The 23,374-nt window shown below is 42.1% G+C and overlaps 1 protein-coding gene across 1 annotated transcript in view; it reads right to left on the minus strand.

The window, feature by feature from the left end:
• Window positions 1-671: 671 nt before the first annotated feature.
• Window positions 672-23,374, minus strand: part of LOC102947465 (SH3 domain-binding glutamic acid-rich protein) — a 51,008-nt gene continuing 28,305 nt past the window's right edge. Inside the window, exons 3-7 of the mRNA XM_043538219.1 lie at window positions 20,631-20,711; window positions 14,776-14,850; window positions 14,093-14,194; window positions 5,753-5,782; window positions 672-1,138 (exon numbers count right to left, since the gene is read on the minus strand). Of these exons, the coding sequence (XP_043394154.1) occupies window positions 944-1,138; window positions 5,753-5,782; window positions 14,093-14,194; window positions 14,776-14,850; window positions 20,631-20,711 (483 nt within the window). The 3' untranslated portion in view covers window positions 672-943. The remainder of the gene's footprint in view (window positions 1,139-5,752; window positions 5,783-14,092; window positions 14,195-14,775; window positions 14,851-20,630; window positions 20,712-23,374) is intronic.

Genomic DNA, 23,374 nt, shown 5'->3' on the forward strand with positions numbered 1-23,374 from the left:
CCATAATGAAAGGGCTGACAGGTGCTAAATGCAGTTGGGCCTGTTGTATTAATATAGTCAGGGAAACAGTGGGGCTGTAGCCCAGACTGCAGGTTTCCACCCAGGGTGAAGTGCAGGAAGCCAGGCCTGTCACGCAAGAGAGACTAAAAGGGATCTAAGATGCAGTTTGCCCTGTAATTAGCATAGAATCTCAGGGTTGGAAGGGACCTCAGGAGGTCATCTAGTCCAACCCCCTGCTCAAAGCAGGACCAATCCCCAATTTTTGCAGCAGATCCCTAAATGGCCCCCTCAAGGATTGAACTCACAACCCTGGGCTTAGCAGGTCAATGCTCAAACCAATGCTCAAACCTCCCCCCCACAAGCCAGACTCCAGCCCCCCCTTCATTACCCCCTCCCCGCCAGCCAAGAGCCCCTCTCCCCCAGCCAGACTCCAGCCCCCCCTTCATTACCCCCTCCCCACCAGCCAAGAGCCCCTATCCCGCCAGCCAGAATCCAGCCCACCCCCTACCTCCTGAGGGGGAGGGACAAACTAGGGCAGCGGGTAGAGGGAATTATTCTAACCCCTCTCGCAACCCTCTTCCCCACAATTGTGACACATTCTATGGTTAAATTAATGCCTCGGTGGACAAACAGAAGGCCTGACCTAAAATGTGTTTATTTAAACTACTGTACAATGGAAATCACATTCATTTTAAAGGCCAGTTCAGAGATAAGCAACACAAAGCTTGTACACAGGGATCTTCTTTGGAGTTTTCAGTGCTGAAGTTCTTTACCTCCTAATACAGTTTCGATGCACAACTGTGGTTATTTACTGAGTGCCGATAGTGTGCTTGGCAGAGTACAAACGTGGAGGAAGACACGGTCCCTGCCCCAAGGAGCTTACAATCTAAAATTAGACATAGACAGTACTGTTAGAACATATAAAGCTAAGTCTGAGATCTTGTCAGACAGAATTAAGATGACCCACTTTAACAAAAGACCAGAATACCAAATATATATATAATATAGGGCAGAGTGGTGTCTTGTGTTTTGGGGATATACAGATGTCTATACATGTGTTGGTGCAAAACGCAATGGTGGGTTGTTTGGGGGGAAGAGGTGGTTTTATTTTCTCTGGTGCTGCACGGACTTGTGCTTCCTGAAGAGGAAAAAAGCAAATAAATAAATAAAATTAGCACTGTCATAGAATTTCACATACAAAGCACTGTACAACATTAGGGCACATTAATCCCCAAGCAGTGAAGGAACCTAATGCTGGGATGAGGTAGAGTAAAAGAAGGGAGGGCTGGCCCCTCATCCCTCACAAAGCCATGCTGAGACACTGGGTCTCCACCCTGGCATCCATGAATCTGCTGAGTTCTGTGGGTGGAAGCCCAGATACTGAAGTCACTGGGAATTCCATTAACTTCAAGGGGCTTTGGATCAGCTTCTGCCTATACTGCAAAGAAGGAGAGAACCTGTCCCACCAGCAGACAATCTGCTAGAAACACTGAGTTTCCCATTCCCTAAACAAGTGTTTTCCCAGTTGGGAGCTGAGCTGGCCCTTAATAACCATTTCTTCTTTAAGAAGAAGGAAAAACAAAGAAAACCTGGGGAATTAAATACAAAAACATACTTTGATGTAACACTAAATTTACAATATTAAACACTCAGACATCCGGTCATGGAAGCATTAAGAGGCCCTATCTCCTCTCACCTAGCAGGTGCTAAGTCAGGAGTAACCCTTCAAAGTCAATGGAGTTGCAGTGATGAAGAATGGAGAGAACTCATCCACATCAGACATATTGAGTATGATGATTTATTATTTGTACTGCTGTGTCTATATCTTAATACAGAATGGGCTCAGTCCTGGAGTTGCATATGTATTCAGAAATGCATGTACAACTCCAGTAGGAGATGCATGACTATTTCTGAGGGAAAAACTGAGCTCCATATCTGTTAGGTGGGTTTTTTCAGAGAATCTTAACCTTTACATTTCCAGACTTCAGGGTTTAAAATGGGAACTTATTCAATATTTATTTATTAATAATTAATTATTATTATCATTATTATTATCATGGACAATTTTACTTTTTATACAAAAAAGTGCTTTGAATAGCACTGATTATCATTTTTACAAACCATGTAAACATTCCAGTTGTGCAGGAAGGAAAGAAAGTTCAATGTACTGGTGAATAGCACCCTAGTATGCAGCTACTGTAAAACAATTCTTTAGTTATAGTAGGTGACACAAGTCTATCAGATCACTATGATTTTGATCCATTGGCAAAATATCAATGTGGGCAAAAAAAAATCTGGGAAGAATCAAATCAATCCAAAAAAAAATTCTCCAGAGCACAGTATACAGCATTAGGTATTTAAAAAAAAAAAAAAAGATGTATGACTCTAGGGACTTGCTATAAAAGTACACTTCAAATACATCCACTTGGCCAAAAAAGAGGGTGCGAGTCTCTTTGTCTTCTGCTTGTTACCAGCCAAATCAGAGAAGTGATAATGGCAGTCCTCGGTGGAACTGAACATCTTGGCTTCCTAGTTAGGAGACTGGCCTCCTCTGATGACATCTATACATGGTTGAGGCCATAACGAGGGGTGAAAAGGATAAGTGTTGGTCCCTGAAATACTGAGTATGGAAACCCCCAACACCCTTTCTATATTTTCTTTAGGGATAACGAGAGGGGTTATGTGTAAGGGCTGATGGTTGTATTCCTATCTTCCTCCTATTGCAAAAATAAATATAAAAAACAGCCAGCTGCTGAAGTTAAAGGGGCACTGTTCCCTTAAAATCTAGTCAAAAAGTAGTTAAAAAGTAGTTTCACACACTACACTTGCCTTTGAGGCTTCCTGGTGTTCTTTTGATTTTACAAGTCACTCTTCCTGTTTAAATATATATATTTGTCTGACCTTTGGTAGTCTAAAAGACTCACAAACAACAGGGAAAACTGACTGACTATACAGGGGTGGGAATAGTAATTAACTGTACACAAAGTGCTGTCAGGGAGAATCCGGATTTTGAAGTATATGATGCTTCCTTACGCTCGTTTAAAAACTAAAGCAAGCTGACTTCATAATTACCTGAAAAACCTTTTGAAGAAAAAAATGCCATAAAAAAGTACTAAGATTCTTCCTCTTCCTCCTGTTCTTCTTCTTCTTCTTCCTCCTCCTTCTTTGTAGAACGGGGGTTCAAAAGTGATCACAGGAAAGTTGAAAGAAAAATGAGCAGTCTTGAAATACAGGTCCCTAAATTTGCAACTGTATCTAGATTATGTATCTAGCAGATGTCACATTCATTAGTGTATAAAACAAAATTAGCACAGATACATTTCATGCATGGTCTTTTTTAAAAAACCATACACACAGTGCACTAGCCTTATGGTATTAACAGGCAAGCTTTGGGGTATAAAAATGCTTTTCACAAAACAGTTGGGGGAACAGATACATCTAAGCTGTAAATAGATGCTAAAGATTAGATTTTGAATATACATGTATGCAAATATGATAAGCATCTGACGTTTTGGAGGAGATCTTATTCTATAGCAATGAGAAATTCAACATACATGCCCCATGAACTAGGCTACTGCAAAGCCTGAAGTCATTCAGAGCCAAATAATAAGCCTGTGTTTCCATTTCCAACATGTTCTTTGCTTTTTGAGATATAGAATGAATTTCAGAAGTGAAAAACAAAACAAAAAAAACCTTTCTGACTAAGGAACATCAGCCAGCCAAAGAAGCCATTATCTGAAAGGTGCCATTTCCATACCACAGAGAAAACAGCCTATGGGTATGTCTACACTGTAATAGAAGAGCCCTGGCATGGGCACAGCTAGCATGGTTAGCTGACTTGAGCTTGCGGGACTTGGGCTGGAGGGCTATAAAATTGCAGTATAGACATTCAGGCTCAAGCTGAAGAAGGTTGCCATTCAGGCTCAAGCTGGAGCCTGGGCTCCAAGACCACATGAGGAAGGAAGGCCTCTAAGTGTGGGGTCCAGCCCAACCCCAAATGTCTACACTGCAATTTTATAGTCCTATGAGCCCAAGTCAGATGGCCTGAAACTCAGTTCTGTGGATTTTTAATGATAGTGTAGACATACCCCCTGTTTGCTCTGTCTTCCTCCGCATAGCAAGTGAAGCTTTTAGAAGGCAGTTCTACTCTGAAAGTGACTAAAATAGCATTGTAATGTTTTGCGTTTATTGTCCTTCAGTGATTTCTGGATCAAATATGCTCCCTTTGCAAGTAAAAAGTATTGCTAACTGCCACACCTACAAAGTCCACCCACATTGTGAAAAAGTAAGGTGGGTTCTTTCAGGATTATGCATAACTAACAATTAAAGATTGAGCAACTAGACTTCAGTTAGAAGTTCTGATGATGATATGAGAGGCAGAATATAACCCAGTTCTCTCTCCCAGAACTATATTGACCCTGCAGTGCTAACAGAAACAATAAAAAAAAATTCCTTCAGTCAGCAAAGTTAACGGTTGTAACTAAATACACACGTAGGTGTGGAGCTTTTGAGTACGAAGGTGCCAGTTTAACATAATTGCATTAAAGAACCATTCCTGCAGAATCAAACTTTATAAAGCATTAAAATGAGCTTCCCCTTAGAGTAACTGAACTGGAAAATGCCCATCCAAATGGAATTTCATATGGCATCTTTGGAAGTATTTCCAGTCTATCCTTAAGAAGGATTTCTTTGGCCAGTGTTGTTGAGAACAATCCAAGAAGGCTCATAAAAAACTGACATCAATCCAGGTTTTGCGTATTGGATTTGAAATTCAAATCCATTAAATTTTCAACATCAAGTGTAGAGATACATTTTTTAAAAAAAAGCTCTGCATGACATCGCTGTGATGTATGAATGTTCAGTGAGATGCTGGAGCAGAACCTAGGGAGATGTCTAAAGAACATCAACACAGCAATAAATGGATGCAGATTCCTTCCACCTTTTACAAGGGAGTCTCACTTCTCTCAAGTTTAGAGTTGGAAACCACAGTGAAAGGGTTTTTACTCGTCTGAGGCACTGGCTGATAGAAGGAGCGAATAGAGAAAAGATGGGGCATCCCTAGCTATGGGTAGCTTGTAGGTCTACGTGACACAATACTGACCATAGCCATGTATATATAATAAACCTATGACAGAACACAGTAATGTGGAGAGATTTAGAATGTATTGGCTATTTTCCAGTATGAATCAGCAATTAACTCCCAAGAGTAATTAACCTTACTGAGGATATTAGGGAAAGATTTAGGACATAAACTGCAACCCCGGGGGAATACTCATAGATGTAAATTTAATCACCTGTGAAAAGGTTTGATGGATAGGGCTCTAAGAATCTTGGGCAGGAAAAAGTTGCCCTGTAGAGACAACAACACCTTAACTGGAAGGATGGTTTTTAGGGATTCAAGATATTTGAAAAGCATAATCAAGATAGTTTTAAATTAATGAGTTTCAAAGGAAATGAATGTCTTGGGAACCCACAGCAAATTTTATTAAAGAGCCTTTGAACGAAAGGTTCTTTTCATTTAGTTTCTAATTATTAAGGTCAAAGGTCTGCTCCTCAACCAGTTAGATACGGGCACTGAACAATAATTGTCCCTAACCAGACTTTAATATCAGTATTTCAAGTTTGGAAGTGGGTAGATGTCAAAGAGATTTGTGAATTTGCTAACTTCTGTTGGAGTAGATGGGGATGAGTGGGCACTGCATGCATGCACACACCATAATTGAAAACATAGTGTCTGAACATTCTACTGCACCTCTGTCACTGGGTGTTCTTCCTCCTTTTCCTACACAAAAAGATACAGAAAAGATTTTTAAAAGGGCAGATCTAAGAAAAAATGTCAAAGGTCATAGAGGGAAAACACAGGTGAGATTAAAACCAATTTAAATTAAAGCAATTATGTGGAATTATGACCTATATTTTGAAGTATTGTTCCCTAGGGGCTCACTCCCAAAGAACACTTACACTGTGGTTCTACTCGGAAAAGTGACTACAAAATTATAATAATAGAGTCCTATATCTTTTGTCACTTAATGGCTTCCAGTCAATTCTTCCCAGTTTACAAGCAAAACACTGCTGTTTTTTCTCCTAATTGTCCACCCTTCAAAATCAAAGTGGAATTTGTTATTGAGTCTGCCTAAAAACCCTAAAAATATACATTACAATTATTTGGATGTGAATGTGTGCATATTTAATTGTTTTTCCTAAAGTTAATTAAGTATTTTAGGGGAAAAGTGTCAGTGCGGACACCAGTGAGAGTTGGTGGCCGCACTTTAAGGCCATCAAAAATTTGTTGTGAGAACCCCTTGCCTTGGCTACTTGGGAGTGGAGCTTTTGACGCCCAGTATCCTGGAGCAGCTCACAGCAGGGATTGGGTGGGAAGAGCTGTCAGGCCCTACATTTACCACCATTTGTTGCTAGTTCCTGATTCTGCTGTTGTAACTTTTGTTGTGGAGAGGCCTTCCAGAATCTGGGCTCTTCCATATAGGGTGACCAGACAGCAAGTGTGAAAAATCAGGACAGGGGGTGGGGGGTAATAGGAGCCTATATAAGAAAAAGACCCCAAAATCGGGACTGTCCCTATAAAATCGGGACATCTGGTCACCCTACTGCCATACAACTCCTTAACTGAGACAGAGCCACAGCTTATTGTATCATCTGTCATATGTTTCTTGGCATAGATCAAGATATCTTTAACTAGCCAGGATTCCATTCGAATTTTTCTATGACATAATCACCAGCACAATTAAACAGGCTGGATTATACTCTACACCGAGCTTTCCTTTTTAAATTGTATGAAACAAAATAGTGAATAGAGCCAAAATGTCAGTACAAGGTTCAAAACTTTGTGTTAATTTAGACATGAAATATAAAACTACGGCACTGTAACTGTTTTATTTTGGTTTGAATGAGCAGAAGTTGGTCAACATGGTAAACTGAAACTCCAACTGGGACCTGACTAGAGTTCAGAAGATGCAACCATATGGTTGCAAATTACAGTGAGCACTGATGGAAAGGTCACCCTTTCAGAACACGAGACACACTGATGGCTTCTAAATTAACTGTAACCAATCAGGGGAAAACCTGGGCACGGACAGCTCAGTGAAAACCCCTGCTCAACGGCCAGATATGGTCAAAAAAGCAAACCAGAGGAGTTAGGCTGTAGAATAAATAGAGAATAAAACTGAAACTAGTGTAATGCCATTATATACATTGAAGCTACATGCTCACCTTAAAGACTGATGTCTACCTATCTTATGTACTTATATAGCCTCCATGACCATAGTAGCTGAGTATCTGACAGTCTTTAACATATTTATCCACACATCATCCCTGTATGGTAGGGAAGTGCTATTGTCCTCCCTTTACAGATAGGGAACCATACAGCATCTAAGTGATTTTTTCAATTTCGTATAGGAAGTCCATGGCAGAGCAGGAAATTTAACCAAGATCTCCTGAATCCTGGGCTGGCACCCTAACTGCTACACCTCCCTTCCTTTCTTCAGTTTTGGTTACCCTCCCTTACAAAGAATACAGCAGAAATAAAAATGGTGATCTTCTAGGAGCTAGCAGAAGTTCATGAGTTTAATGGGATCTGGAGTACTGTATGACAGTTTTGGGGGGAGATTTTTTCCTCTATTTTGTGCCCCTTGAAGGAACATTTGAACATTGCTGGAGTCTGGTGGGTGAAATATGCTCTATGAGAGAACTCAGAAGAAAAATCAGGTTATGCCATAACCATAAAAAGATCACTTTAAACACATTATTTCCCCCCCACACCCCTCGTACCCAGCTGTTATACTGGCCAAAAGACACTGTTTTCCACCTGGGACTCAAACCTATCCTGTAAGAAATGAAGACCAGCAAGTTGTTAGTTGTATAGAAATGGCATTGCATTATGTCATTACAAAGCCTCTCATACACAGCTGCTTGATACATGTTAAGACTTCAACAACTAGTTCCAGCATTCTGTTCCCATTTGAAAACCATTAGACTAGAATGCCAGCCTGAACAGCAAGTAACTCAATACAGCCAAGGGGAGTTCTACAGCCTTACCCAGGGCTTCCCCCAAGGTTTGAGGAAAGAGGTATTAAATGGCCACCATGTGCAGGCTGAAAGTGAGCAAAGCTTGGAACATGAACAGATGCAACTGAAGGATGAAATTCAGCCCTGTGCCGAGAGCTGGCACAAGGACTAGGCACCACCTAAGTCCCACTAAAGCCCTATTTTGAGGGTTAAAATGGAACTTTAATGGGTGCCTAACCCTTATGCATGGAGGTGCATCTGATCCTTAATGATTTAGAATGAGTGAAGAGTGGGAAGAGGCTTTCAGAGACAGGTACATCCTTTGGGAAAACCCTGCAACCAAAGGAAAAAAGCTTCTGTCTTCATTTTTAAGGTCTGTTGCTGGCAAAGAGGTGAAACGTCTGTGACTCCCGTTCAAAGAGGACAGGCTCAGTTCAGCATAGTGTTTCTACTATCTTCTAAGCCACACAAGCTACAGAAGATTCTGGGTACTGACACAGCAGTAGGTCCACTTATTCAGAAGAAAGGTCAGCCTGCAGCAGAAAGACATGCCCCAACCAAACAACTACAGTCATGCAGAGTAGTGCGGTGGGGGGAAGGCAGTCATGTGGAAAATCACCTCCCTCTCTCCATACACCAGGGTGAATAAAAATCAATGATATTTTTTAAAAAATCGGATTTTTTTATTTAAATCAAATTTTTTGATAAAATGCTTTTTGAGGAAAAAAACCTATCTAAACATAGTTTTAATTAAGATACATTATAGCTCAAAGATATCTCATCATGGAATAGGGATTATAACGTCTAATTCTATAGTATGAGACAATATATTCATTTAATGTTTAAGAAAAGTTTTGAAAATGAGTTCCAATAATTCATGGATTAGGGAGCCAATTCTATGGGGTTCCAGGGCTTCTGTATAGATTATTTAGGTTAATCTTTCTATCTACTCAATGGGACTCAGTGCTCAGTCTAGAAGATACCATCAGAGATGCTTAGTTTTGCAGTTCTCAAACTGTGGATTTGTGTCTCCAGAGATAACATGCTTGTTAAGAGCAAAAATGTTTTTAAATAAATAAATCAATAATATATAGAGGTGAGAAATAACAGATCTCAACCCTGTTGTCCCTCTGCAAATTTGTGTACACAGAATCAATCCCTTACCTCTCTCTAAAAGTGCAAAGTTTCAAAAAGTTCAATGAACAGAAGATTGTCTGGAGATAAATGTAAGAAGGGAGGGACAGGTAGTAGAAACAAAAGTGAAACTGTTTGAGCAGCAGCATATTCCAGAAGTTTTGAGGTCTTTCTGAGTGTAGCCTTCATTGATTTGAGATCTACCATACCACTCTCTCACTAAAAGGGAAAACCTATAATGGCAGCAGGCCATAAAAGAGACCCAGTTTGGGAATAAGAACCATTCAAGAAATATGTTTGCTGATGATGTTTTAAAGAAAGTCACACCAGTGAACTGGTAGAAGTCACTTAAGCACTTGGATTCAGAGACCGTTGAAGTGATAATCTCACTTTTAACAGCAGTAGCTTCTTCTGCCTATGTAGAAAGAATATTTTCTTCCTTTGGACTAATTCATTCAAAATTGAGAAATTGTTTGGGACCTGAAAAAGCAGGAAAGCTTGTTTTCCTTTTCCAGATTATGAACAAACAGGAAAATGAAAGGGAAGACGACTGAGTTAGCTGCAGAAGCCAATATTTTAAGTTTCTCATGTTGACCTGGCTGATATAGTCGATTTAATTTTAGTTTTTTTCTAAAAAAAATATTTCATTTAACTATTTTAGTTAAAAACAATTTTAACAAAAACAAACCTGATTTTAAAAAGCCTGAATGTTTAACTACATTAAAAAATTCAGATGCTTGTTTTGTTAAAATATTATATGTTTGCTGTTGAAGAAAAAAATCCAGAATACATAACATTGTTGTTTTAGCTAAATAAAACAATTTAAATGTCTGTCTGGTGATGTTCTCCTCCTAATACAGCATGGCAAGAAAATGCTCCAAATATTAATGATTAACCTGTTGAATTGGAGATAGTTCACCTCCCAATGACTTCATAAATATCTGCTTCAATTACCTTTGGTAAATAAAAAAACCAAACAATCATTCATTTTCTGATATAGCTGTAAAAATAACCTGAAATGTTTTCAAAATAAATCACTTTAAAAATGTATAGGGGGTACCTTCTTAAAATGAAACCTACATCTATCTCTGAGTTGTGAAGAATATGTATTAAGGTTATAACTAGTGATGGGCTGCCAAAATCTTAACAATGGGTTCCCTCCTCACCCCACGAGGGGGTCGTGGCCCACCCCCACCCCCCAGGACTTGTGCCCCATCCAACGCCCCCACGTTCCTTGACGCCCCCCCCCCAGGACCCCTGCCCCATCCACCCCCCTCCCCTGTCCCCTGAGTGCCCCCAGAACCGGGCAGGAGGGTCTCGTGGGCCACCGTAGTGGGTGCCCACCCCTAAGAGCCAGAGGCACCTGCCGGGGAGCAAGGTGGGGAGTCCCGGTGGTGCTTACCTGAGGCAGCTCCCAGAAAGCATCTGGCAGGTCCCTCTGGCTCCTAGGGGTGGGGGAACATAGCTGGGGGGGGGAGCAAGGGGAGCGGCCACTCCCCCCACTGATCACATCAAAAGTGGTGCCTTAGGCGCCGACTCCGTGGGTGCTCCGGGGCTGGAGCACCCACGGGGAAAATTTGGTGGGTGCAGAGCACCCACCAGCAGTTCCCCGCCCTGCACCCAGCCCTAGCTCACCTCCGCTCCGCCTCCACCTCCTCCCCTGAATGCACCGCCCCGCTCTGCTTCTCTGCCCCTGCCCCGGCTTCCCGTGAATCAGCTGTTCGACGGGAAGCCAGGGAGGGCTGAGAAGCAGGCCGCAGCTTCCCACTCAGGCCGAGGGTGGCGGAGGTGAGCTGGGGCAGGGAGCGGTTCCCCTGCGCACCCCCCCCCCCAGGTTACCTGCTGCAGTGCGGCCAGCCCTCCTCACGCCCCCCTGCCCCAGCTCCCCTCCGCTCCGCCTCCGCCTCCGCCTCCCTGGGCCTGAGCGCGAAGCCGCCGCCTGCTCCTCAGCCCTCCCAGGCTTCCCGCGCGAACAGCTGATTCTCAGGAAGCCGGGGGGGGCGGAGAAACAGAGCGGGGTGGCACGTTCAGGGGAGGAGGCGGAGCGGAGGTGAGGTGAGCTGGGGCCGGGGGTGGGGTGGGGAGCTGCCGGTGGGTGCTCTGCACCCACCAAATTTTCCCCTTGGGTGCTCCAGGGGTGGAGCATCCGTGGAGTCAGTGCCTAAGGCGCCACTTTTGGCCGGTTAAATTTAGAAGCCCTTTTAGAATCGGTTGTCCCTCACGGAACATCCGGTTCTAAAAGGGCTTCTAAATTTAACAACTGGTTCCAGCGAACCAGTGCGAACCGGCTCCAGCTCACCACTGGTTATAACAACCAACAAGAATGCAGTTTTATGTAGAAATCCATGATTAAATCGAGTCTTCCTGACTAGTGGTTTAAATCATGATTTAATTCAATTTGATTTAAATTAAATCCACCCTGCCATACACATGCGCAGTCTGTGCCACTCACTTAGGGGAATTGGACCAGACCAGTTGTTGGATCATATTAAAGAAGTTCTGTATTAAAATCACAAATGAGTTTGATTCCCCATAGTTTAAATTCCAGGGTATTACTAATTAAGAGGTCTCTTGGTTTTTGGTACTGTTTCTCTCCCTCTGTGTGTGAAACTTGCAAGCTGCTAATTGTGTTAGTACATTCTAAGACAGAGTCTGTTCTCAAAGCAATTCACAGAGAGAGAGAGAGACTCAAAGCAATACTCTAACAACAGAAACAGCACCCAGAAACTCCCCGCCCTTTTGTTGTATTAACAATTGTGATTAAAATAGAGATAGAGGATGTATGTGGATGGACGCTTGGTGTGGATAATAACTAAATGATCAGGGAGGTGCCAGCCTAAGAATCCAGTGTCCATCGGCTGAAGAAGGCGTCAAATGGAAATAACCAGAGGACCCCCAGAGGGCAGACTGGAATCCACCCAACAGCCTCAAGAATGGGAGAACCAAAGAACAAGATAACATCTTGGAGCCGTCAGGAATGTGCTATCTGCTGATTGATTCAGCAACAGCATGATGAAGCAATTCCCATAGACTGGCATAGGAAGAAATTCCTATAAAAATAGACTCTAAAAAGTGAGAACTTTGGGGTCTGATTCTGCAAACCAACTTCCAGGAGCATCAGATGAGCCCTCCTCACGTCCAGGCCACCTGGCCAGTGGCTTGGCATGAGCAACTCTAAGGCTGGTAACTATGATAACAACTTTGCAGAACCTGTGCGTGTGTGTGTGTATGAATGAATGTGTGAATAAATATGAGATTGAATGGAATGTTATAGCTATAACTAACTGCTTACTATGATTCTTTCTGTATTCACAATAAATGTGGTATTTTGCCTTTTTCCCTTTAATAAGATCCTGCTGGTTTTTATTTTATTGGTATAACACAGTAACTTAAAACACCTAAACAAGGAGGAAGAGGTTCCCCTCTTCCACAAACATAGATAACCATCTCCACCATTCTGGATCTGCAGCATATTCACAGACAGCACTCCCACTGGCTGTTGCTGTACCAGACTCCTGAATAAACCACGAGGATAGCTGTATAGTTCCCAGCACATTTCTATCCACTGGCACCTTTCTGAAGTTAGCAAATTAGAGCAGGACCTGACTGGTGTCTTTCACAAATAGTGGCAAAAATCCAGAGTGGCTGGTGACGGGACACTAGACAGGGAGGGTTCTGAATTACTACAGAGAATTCTTTCCTAGGTGTCTGGCTCATGGGTGTTGCCCACATGCATCTAACTGATCACCATATTTGGGGTCAGGAAGGAATTTTCCCTGGGTCAGATTGGCTTAGTCCCTGGGAGGGGGGGTTCATCTTCCTCTGGAGCATGGGGCATGGGTCACTTGCAGGTTTAAACTAGTGTTAATGGTGGGTTCTCTGTAACCTGAAGTCTTTAAACCATGATGTGAGGACTTCATAACTCAGCCAGAGGTTAGGGGTCTATTACAGGAGTGAGTGAGGTTCTGTGGCCTGCAATGTGCAAGAGGTCAGACTTAATGATCATGATGGTCCCTTCTGACCTTAAAGCCTGTGAATCAATAAGGTTTGCACCAAGGCAGTGCACTCGCAGTGGTACTGGCAATGCTTGTGCAACATGAGGAGCACTTTTGTATGGGGAAAACAGGGTTTTACAAGCACCTCAGGTGCCTGAACCATTGATGGCAACAACTTTTCTCTCTGGTATAGACAGTGATTGAGCTTCTAGTTTCCGGATTATTCTTCATACTAGTTCTTAGTTCTAGGTGAGCTTAAAAAATGTGCATGTTTATAAGTGGCAGGGGAAGCTGGTAACCAAAGGGCAGCTATTGTTAGTCAAGACCCGCATTTACATATGTTTCCCGTGCAGGTCCGCTGCAACCACTAGGCAAACTAGGCGGTCGCCTAGGGCGCCAAGTGGTCGGGGGCGGCGGTGGAGCAGAGGTAAGCTGGGGCAGGGGGGCGCAGGGAGGGCCGCCTGCAGCAAGTAAGGGGGGGGGCGGCGCACAGGGGAACCGCTCCCCGCCCCAGCTCACCTCTGCTCCGCCTCCTCCCCTGAGCACCGCTCTGCTCTGCTTCTCTCCCTCCCAGGCTTGTGCACCAGGCAGCTGATTGGCGCTGCAAGCCTGGGGGGCGGGAGAAGCGGCAGTGTGCTCGGGGAGGAGACGGAGCAGAGGTAAGCTGGGGCGGGGAGCTGCCGTGGGTGGGGGGAGGCGCAAGGTGGAAGTTTCGCCTAGGGAGTGAAACCTCCTTGCACCGGCCCTGTTCCCATGATTTTTGTGAACTTGAAGAAGAATGCACACAAATGCCAGTTGTGGCCAATTTTAAGATCAAAGTATAGCCAGCTCCACCCTGAGAGTCATGCTGAGGAGTTTAAAGATTTATATGGAGACATCTGGATTTAATTAATTTAGCCCAGATGTGGATTAAACTTCCAGAGAAGAAAAGAGAAAATTACCTGTTGCTCTTCTGATGGCAGTTCAATAGAATTAGCGACTGCATCTACATTGTCTTCTGTGTGTGCCTCATTTTCTTCAGTTACTTCAGACTTTTCAGTCTCCTGACAACAAAGGAAAAGCACAGCAGAGAGAACATCAGGCAGTTACAGAGGGGGAAGAAAGACAATAGATGTACAAAACTGATTGCTTAAGTGCTCTCTCAGAAATTCACTGTTCAAAGCCAAATAACCATTATACAGTTGCCAACATTTATTCAGACATTGGGCTATCTGACTTATTTCTTTCCAGGGAAATGAACAAGCAGCTAGTACAGAGTTCATTTTTAGTGCTGATGCAAGTTTACGTGAGCTGTTCAAGATCACACTCATCCATACAGAAACCGTGGTTGCATGAGTGTACTCACTCCCTTTAAGACAAAAGGAGCCTCTTTTTTAAGTATGTGAATAGGCCCTAAGGATTTATTTGTCTGTTCCTTTTTAAAAAAAACAACCTCATCTCTAGCTCTGCTGCTAGGCGAAAGGGCCACAATCCTGTGAATTCAATAGAACTAATCAAATTCTTAAAGTTAAGCATGTTGCTTAAAGGTTTTGTTGGACTGGGACTCAGGGGGAATAGAACATGCTGGATGATTAGAATGGGTGAAAATGGACTTCTGAGGGTGAACAAAATACTCAGTTATTACTTCCACAACTTTGTGCTCTTCACCCGAAATGTCACCGTTTGGAAGGTTTGATGTCTCTTCAGCAGTTTTCACCTCCTGAATCAGGGAAAATGAACAATATGTGAGAACCTGAATGAATCTACAGAACAAAGCTGGAGAAAGAGCAAGCAGGTGCTAAGAAAAAAAATGTTTAAAGATGTCTACCAGCATGACAAATTTTGGCAACTGACTCAGTACCTCTTTATACTGATAGTATTATTATTAAAAGGGCGTTCCAAGAGCCATTTGTTGGCTTAGTGTGCCCTTTACACTCTGGCTTTTGGCCATGCAAACTAACAAAGGAATTCTAGAATGAAAATGGTTCTCTTAACCTTAAAAAAAGAATTCTAGTATTATGAGAGGTTTTATAAATTGGTTGAAATTCTCTTGCAAAATATTGCATTTATCATTTTGCTTATGTGAATGACAGTTCTCTTTAGAGACACTTTTTTGTAGTGACTCATAAAATTAAAAGACATAGCTCTTATTGAGCATAGACTTTAAAAAAAAAAACTGTTATGCCTTTAGATTTCTTATGCCCCTATCCTCACTGGCATTAATGGCTTTTTATAAATATTTAAAACATACACAAGAAATGAGGATAAAATGTCCATAAAAATATACCACCATACAAACTATCCCAGGCTAACAGGACACTTACCCAAAATACAAGCTTAAAGGAGTGGTTAGGAGAATTAGACTGTTAGTAATATTTTACCACCAAATATATACACACACCCAGCTTCACTGAGATGTGAACGTCTACTACCAAGGGCAGAATTTAGCTTTGTATGATGTGTGAAAGAAACTGACTCAAAAACATATGAATGATGAATATAGAGTCATACTGAAATAACACCATTTGGAACCTAGTCACGAAACTACCACTTCAAAGCACCCCAAATAGTTTTTGTTAATTTAAAATTAAGCAACATTCCTGCAAACTGATGAGTCTTTTTCGTGTCAATAAAACACATCTATCAGTAGTTTATACAGCTACCTTAAGAGTGCATATTTTCTCTTTTTCAATTTCACATTCAGAGATGATTTAAAAGGAGAATTCTCCATTTGCTAAAGTATATATGGGACTAAACTTCAAAATCAGCACAGCAAATCCAAAAAGGATTTAGGGATGAGTAACACATACAGGTCCAGGTTCTCATCTGCCGTAAATCAGCATCGCTCCATTGAATTCCTAGAACAGCTGCAGAAAGGAATACTATAGCAGGGAGCTATCTGCTTTCTGGAGTTCTGGGAGATGTAAGCTATGCTCCATTTTTGCTAAATAACAGTAGACAAGGATAAACCCATTACCTCCCCACAACAAATAAACCACTGTCAGCATTCAAACCTGGCTAACTACCCTGAAGCCATGATGGTACAATACACTGCTTGCTAACTTAATTTAATTTAAGTCACAGTCTTCTCATGAACAGGATGCCTCTCCTGTAACATTTGAGAAAAAGAACAAGAGATAAGTCATGCTATACATCTGAATACACAGCCATGGTTTTAAATTAGTCTCAAAACAAACATCCCCAGAAACAATCTCTTGACTTCTTTGAAAAATGGGTTCCCTTTACAAAAACAGTAGCTTGGATATGCAAGAAATAGAAATATTTTCAAAATCAGAAGCATACTAGGAGATAAAGCTATAAAAAGCCATCAGCTAATCTATACCAACTAGAGATTAATTTACCAATTAGGCATTACATTGTAAGTGCTTTTCTGATTGATGGTTCCTTTTTCTTTACTTTATCTCACCTAATTATTTCTTGAGACCCCATCTAGGTTTGGGGGGGCCAGAGGGAGGTTGGTTGTTTTTAAGCTTGCTCAGTACCGCAAGATTATCTTTCCATGCACATTAACAAAGACTGATAAAGAATGTTGAAAACAGAAATGCCACTCCCACCTTCTCCAAATTCAGCCAGACTTCTTATATAGCCATTCAGTCTCATATTACGTACAAGTATGAAAGGGGTAGGGGCACCAGGAAGATATCTCTCCAGCCTTACCTCATCACCCTGGTGATGACCTAGAGACTAAGGTATGTGAGCCTAAATCACTAGAGTTACAACCTTTATGGGGCATGGCTCAGATTCATATGCCTAAACCCCTCCATCTACACTGGGGGTCTGATCCAAAGCCTGTTGAAGTTAGTGGAAAATCTACCACTGACATGTATGACCTTTGGATCAGGCCCTAAAAGTATAGCCATCCCCTGCATTCAGATCTGAAACGATACGTTCTTTTTCGTTTGGAAGTTAGGATTAAAATAGACCGGGTTTAAGATCAGGTGGTCCTTCAGCGCACATAAATAGATTAAAGAGCTTATAAACACACAAACCCCTTCTCCCCAGAGGAGTATAAAACTGTATTACTCATCCATGTTAAATGATACCATAGGAGATGTAATAACGGTTTTGGAAGGCTAGAGATGTAGCGGCAGATTGAATTAGTCCTGGTATAAATCCATAAGTAATTTGGCTCTTTGCAATGTCCTGTAAGTTGAGGGCTAACAACCCCATTGGAAATGATAATATACTCAGCACTTAGAAAAAAACATCAGGTGCTTTGCCCTGACCCTACAAAGACTTATGCAAATACTTAATGGTAAGCACAAGTGTGATCTCGTTGAGTTCAGCCGAGCTCCTTGTGTACTTAAAGGTAAGCACACATTTAAGTGCTTTGCTGGATAAGGGCCTTCAAATGCTGTAAAAACATGTATCAATATTATTATTAATTCTTTGTATTGTAGTAGTACCTGGGGACCCCAATCATGGAGCAGGGTCCCATTGTGCTAGGCGCTGTACAAATCCAGAACAAAAAGATGGTCCCTGCCCCAAGAAGCTTACAATCTAAGTGTAAATGAGAGAAACTGGTGGATACCACAGAGAGGCAGGGCTCGTCAGACAATACCGGTCAGCATGAAAAGCAGCATAGCATACCAGCTTCATGCTAATTGTCCTAAAGCCTCAGTGAGGAGAGATACTGTGAGGGAGAAGCACACTAACTGACTTGTTGGCTTTATAAATTTTCATGTTATGGTTTTAAAAAATTATCTCTGTGTACTAGTAAGTTCCTAAGACAAGAAGAGATTTACTGGGAAATATTGTTTAAAGAACTGCCATTACCACCGCTACCCTTCTAAATTCACCATGCGTCTCCAAATTCATGCCACTGGCCATCGCTTTCACCATACTCCCATTACACTTCACACGAGGGCTGAATTGACAGCCAGGTGAAAGAAAAGCAGCAGCAGCACAATGAGGTCATTTATATGACGAGCTATAACCACTCTGGCCTCCAATGAAGATGCTGAGAAATACTCTGCAATAAATGCTAAAAATGTAGATCTCTCTCAAATTCAGCTGCAGATTTTAGATGGTGCTAGCTGTAAAGATAGTTCCATGTTTTAATTTTTTTTTAAATGCTGTGAGGCATTCAGCTCCAGATCTGAAAGGCTAGCACCTTGGTACAGCAATTAAAGCAGTAGAAACCATTCTTTGCTTGTTACTAATAGCACCAAAAGGTTGTTTTTCCGGCAATAGGTCCTAAGCATATTGTTTTCAACATTTGTGGCATTGCCACTGACTGGACATTTTAATAGCCTCAGGTGTAGGCTAGGAATAGGTGAACTCTTTAAGGGGAAAAATAAAGTACTTTGCTCCACAGGAAAAAAAAAAACACCTAGCTGAGCAATGCATGAAGGAATGGATGGTGTATGAAGTGAGAAAACAGGAGAAATACAATTTTCTTAATCCTATTGATTCACCACATTTTGATGATGATGATGATGATGATGATGATGATGATGATGATATGTAGCACATGCAGCTTCTTTAATCCCCTAAATGCTCTATGGACATTCACTAATAATTATTAGTGAAGCAGAAAGTTTAAAGGATTTTCCCGAGGTCACCCAGGGAATCAGCAGCAAAGACAAAATTAATAGTAGTAATGCCTTTATTTTATGTATGTAAATAATGTAACTTTTCGTTTGTAGCTCTCAAAGCTCTTTACAAAGGAGGTAAGTATCATTATCTCCATATTTACAGACAGGGAAAGAGGCGCAAAAAGGCGACGTGGGTCACCAAGCAGAACAAGGACTAGAATCCAGGTCACTTGAGTTCTACTCCAGTGTTTTATCCACTAGGTCATGTTAGAACAAAGGAGTGTATTGCTACCAATCTTGTGCTCAGACTGTGTCTCACCCACCCACTTGACTCATTATATCCATGTCTGCCATGAGAATGATGGCAATATTTAGATCTGATCACATTTGAGTATGATCAAAGATAGAGTTATAAGCCCCCTACATGAACATGACATGTTAGGGACAAGCCAGCACAGCTTCTGTAAAGGAAAAAAATAGCATGCCTCTCTATTATGCTAGAATATATCAGCATGTCAACAAAATATAGTGGATAGAGGAGAACTGGTAGAGATAGCGTATATGGACTTTCCAAAAGCCTTTGATAAAGTCCCTCACAAGAGGCTATTAGCAAACGACAGAATTATGATGTGAAAGATAAAGCATTGCCATGTTTTAGAAACATGAGAGAGAAAAAAAGAAGAGGAATAAATGGCCACTTTGCATAACAGAGCAAAGGTTAACAGTAGAGGAGCCTCTGGGACCTGTATTAAGACCAGTACTCTAAGACCTAGGAAAGGGGTGAACAGTGAAGTGGGGAAATTTACAGAGGATACAACATTATTTAAGTTAGACAAAACTGGTGAAGATTGTGAAAAAATTTACAGGGACCCCACAGGAGAAAGGAGGCAAACAATTCATAAAAAACAGTGATGTATATGAATACTGGGAACATCACAATTACATTGGTTAGGATTAAAAAATAGAAGAATATAAACCTTCATGCTTCAGGTTAAAAGATGACCACTAACTGATGAGATTAGGAATAAATTTTCTCTGTATACAGGTTAATTTCACAATTGTCCGTTGCAAAGTTTCTTGCAGCTTCCTCTGAAGCATAAGATGTCAGAGATGGGATATTGGACTAGATAACCACTGTTCCGGTCAAATGTGGAAATTCCCTTGTTATCTCTATCCCTACTATAGGTGGAGTCGGCCTATTATAACAAGCATTAATTATGAATCAGTGTTGTGCACAAGTGCCACTTCAACACAATCTGCACATTAGTGAGGAGGATGGAATGCCCACTCCAGCACCATGGAACAGCTGTAATTCAACAATCAAGGGGTGATCAGCTATGAAACCGTGTGCAGGGGAAATCAGCATATCCAGCACAACAGAGCTGGAATCTGAGCTTTATGTGGGACAGTGCAGAAGGGTGGCTTGTGGCACACCATGGGACTAGTTAAACAGCCCATGGTTGTAAGGACCCAATATCGACAACTCCCGCCGTCAGATTAAACAGAGTCACAGTCTGCCATTTCCTGATAGGGGATATCCACCCAGATAGGGGAATGGATTCTGTATCCAAGCCCTGCACAGTTTTCCCATACAAAGCCTGTTCACTCAGGGCTCTGTGCAATGGGGTTTGTATGGATTTCACCCATAATTTAATTAGGGATTGCTGTATGGTTTCAAAGTTGAATATGGCAAAATATATGTGCTTTTTTTAAAGTAGCAGAAGAGGTTGTAACAAATCCCTGATGAAAGAAGACTTTCTATTGGAAAGCCTTCATTGTTGTTTTTTTTCTTAAAAGACTTTGCTGCAGCCCTGTGCCAGCAAACTAACTTCTTATTGCAGCACTTGTCACTGTCCATTATTTTACATGCTGAATCAGGGCCTACCTCCAACTTTTACTAAATTAAAATGAATGGACCTCAGCAAAGAACAGAAATTCATACCTTTGAACCCGGAGGAGGTGCCAGACCCAGGAATGAATAAATAATGTTTTCTTCCTTGGCAGAGAAGAAGGATTCGAAGTCCTAGAAAAGGAATTAAACAAAGAACAAGGAATTGGTAAGAAGCATATGCAAAAGAGAACAGAACCTACAAATCCTTCCATACATTGCCCCAAATCACTACTCTCATGACTAAGAATTTTCAGAATCTGAGACATAGAAAGAAGCATATTTAGAGCAATGTGTTTAATGCCACTTGGCAAAACGAATACACTTCTGCATCTTTGTAAGGACTAGGCAGAATCTGGCCTTAAGTTAGGCACAACAGAGCAATGGATGAGAAACAAAGTAAGGGGGAAGGAAGGACAAGGGTTACAACAGTGATGGATCATAAGATGTGCTTGATATTAAATACACACACCCTGTTAGTTCCTCTTTGGATAAAGTTGTTAGACTGTAAGTGTCCCAATAATTTACATGTACGTACATGGTATCTCCAATGGATAACCAGACCTAGGATCACACCAAAACCAAACCACTGACGTCATTTAAAAACAGCACCCAAGACAGATAGTAAGAAACACAGCAATTTCAATGTGTTCCTGGTATCTAATAATACTCTGCATGTAAGTAACCTTATAAGTGGATACTCTACCATACCCATGGTAGAGTTACCATCTACATTTTGGTAAATTAAGGACAACTGTATGAAAAATGTAGTCAAACTTATTTTTAAACAAACAATATCCCATAAGGTTTTATCTGTGATATAAACTCATATATTTTTATCACACTATATACAATTCTTTGCATAATTACTGCTGAAACACAAGACAAAAATGCATCGTATATTATTGAGTATCAGCTATGCCAGACATTAGGTACAAAAATAAGGGATTTACCTCAAAATATGGGACACTCCTTAAAAATAAGGAGCACGTGATCAATCTACTCTAGAGATCCAGATCACATAATGAACAGGAAGTTTTTTTTCAATTTCTTCCTTAGTTTTCTTTGTCATAGAATCTCAGGGTTGGAAGGGACGTCAGGAGGTCGTCTAGTCCAACCCCCTGCTCAAAGCAGGGCCAATCCCCAATTTTTTCCCCAGATCCCTAAATGGCCCCCTCAAGGATTGAACTCACAATGCTGGGTTTAGCAGGCCAATGCTCAAACCACTGAACTATCCCTTCCTCCCCCCCCACAGGTAAAAGCAAATGCAGGAAAACAACACATAGTGCTCAGTGTGTTTAGCCCTGGTCTACACTAGGACTTTAGGTCGAATTTAGCAGCGTTAAATCGATGTAAACCTGCACCTGTCCACACGACGAATCCCTTTATTTCGACTTAAAGGGCTCTTAAAATCGATTTCCTTACTCCACCCCGACAAGTGGATTAGCGCTTAAATCGGCCTTGCCGGATCGAATTTGGGGTACTGTGGACACAATTCGATGGTATTGGCCTCCGGGAGCTATCCCAGAGTGCTCCATTGTGACTGCTCTGGACAGCACTCTCAACTCAGATGCACGATTGTTTGCCGTTGCTCTGACGCAGGGAGGGGCGACTGACGACACGGCTTACAGGGAGCTAAAATCAACAAAGGGGGTGGCTTTACATCAAGGAGTATTTCAGGCAGGACTTCACGGAGGGTTCCAATAAGAAATGGTGCACCTAAGTTATTGTTCTTATTGGAACAAGGAGGTTGGTCTGGCCTCTGATTGATACATGACTAGATTTACCTCGCTGCACCTTCTCTGTGAGTGACTGCAGTGTGACCTAGAGGAATGAGTCCCCTAGACGGGGGGCGGGGGGTTGCAAATGAGTACAAAACAAATCTGGTCTATTTTTTGTTTTGATACACTCCATCTATCTTTTACATCTTTGGCTGGCAGCAGATGGTGCAGAAGGACTGCATGCCATCCACATCTCATGGCTGCTCGGCAGAAGATGGTACAATAGGACTGCTAGCCATCCTCATCTCTTGCCTGCCCGGCAGCAGATGATGCAATACGACTGCTAGCAATCCGTATCACCTGCCTGCTCACCATAAGATGGTTCAATAGGACTGACTGCAGGACTAAAGAGAATGACTTGATCAAGTCACTCCAAATTTAATCCCTGCGCCCATGTCTGCCCAGGCGCTCCTGATCGACCTCACACAGGCGACCAGGAGCACCTCGGACATGACGATGACGGCTACCAGTCCTATTGCACCGTCTGCTGCCACAAGGCAATGGGTTGCTGCTGCTGTGTAGCAATGCAGTACCATGTCTGCCAGCACCCAGGAGACATACGGTGACGGTTACCTGAGCGGGCTCCATGCTTGCCGTGGTATGGCGTCTGCACAGGTAACTCAGGAAAAAAGGCGCGAAACGATTGTCTGCCCTTGCTTTCACGGAGGGAGGGAGGGAACGGGGGCCTGACGATATGTACCCAGAACCACCCGCAACAATGTTTTAGCCCCATCAGGCATTGGGATCTCAACCCAGAATTCCAATGGGCAGCGGAGACTGCAGGAACTGTGGGATAGCTACCCACAGTGCAACGCTCCGGAAGTGGACTCTAGCCTCGGTACTGTGGAAGCACTCCGCCGAGTTAATGCACTTAATGCACTTAGAGCATTTTCTGTGGGGACACACACACTCGAATATATAAAACCGATTTCTAAAAAACCGACTTCTATAAATTCGACCTAATTTCGTAGTGTAAACATACCCTTAGAAAGTGATGAAGACCTCTGTGTAGACACC

Source organism: Chelonia mydas, chromosome 1, assembly GCF_015237465.2.
Source record: "Chelonia mydas isolate rCheMyd1 chromosome 1, rCheMyd1.pri.v2, whole genome shotgun sequence".
Lineage (NCBI taxonomy): Eukaryota > Metazoa > Chordata > Testudines > Cheloniidae > Chelonia > Chelonia mydas.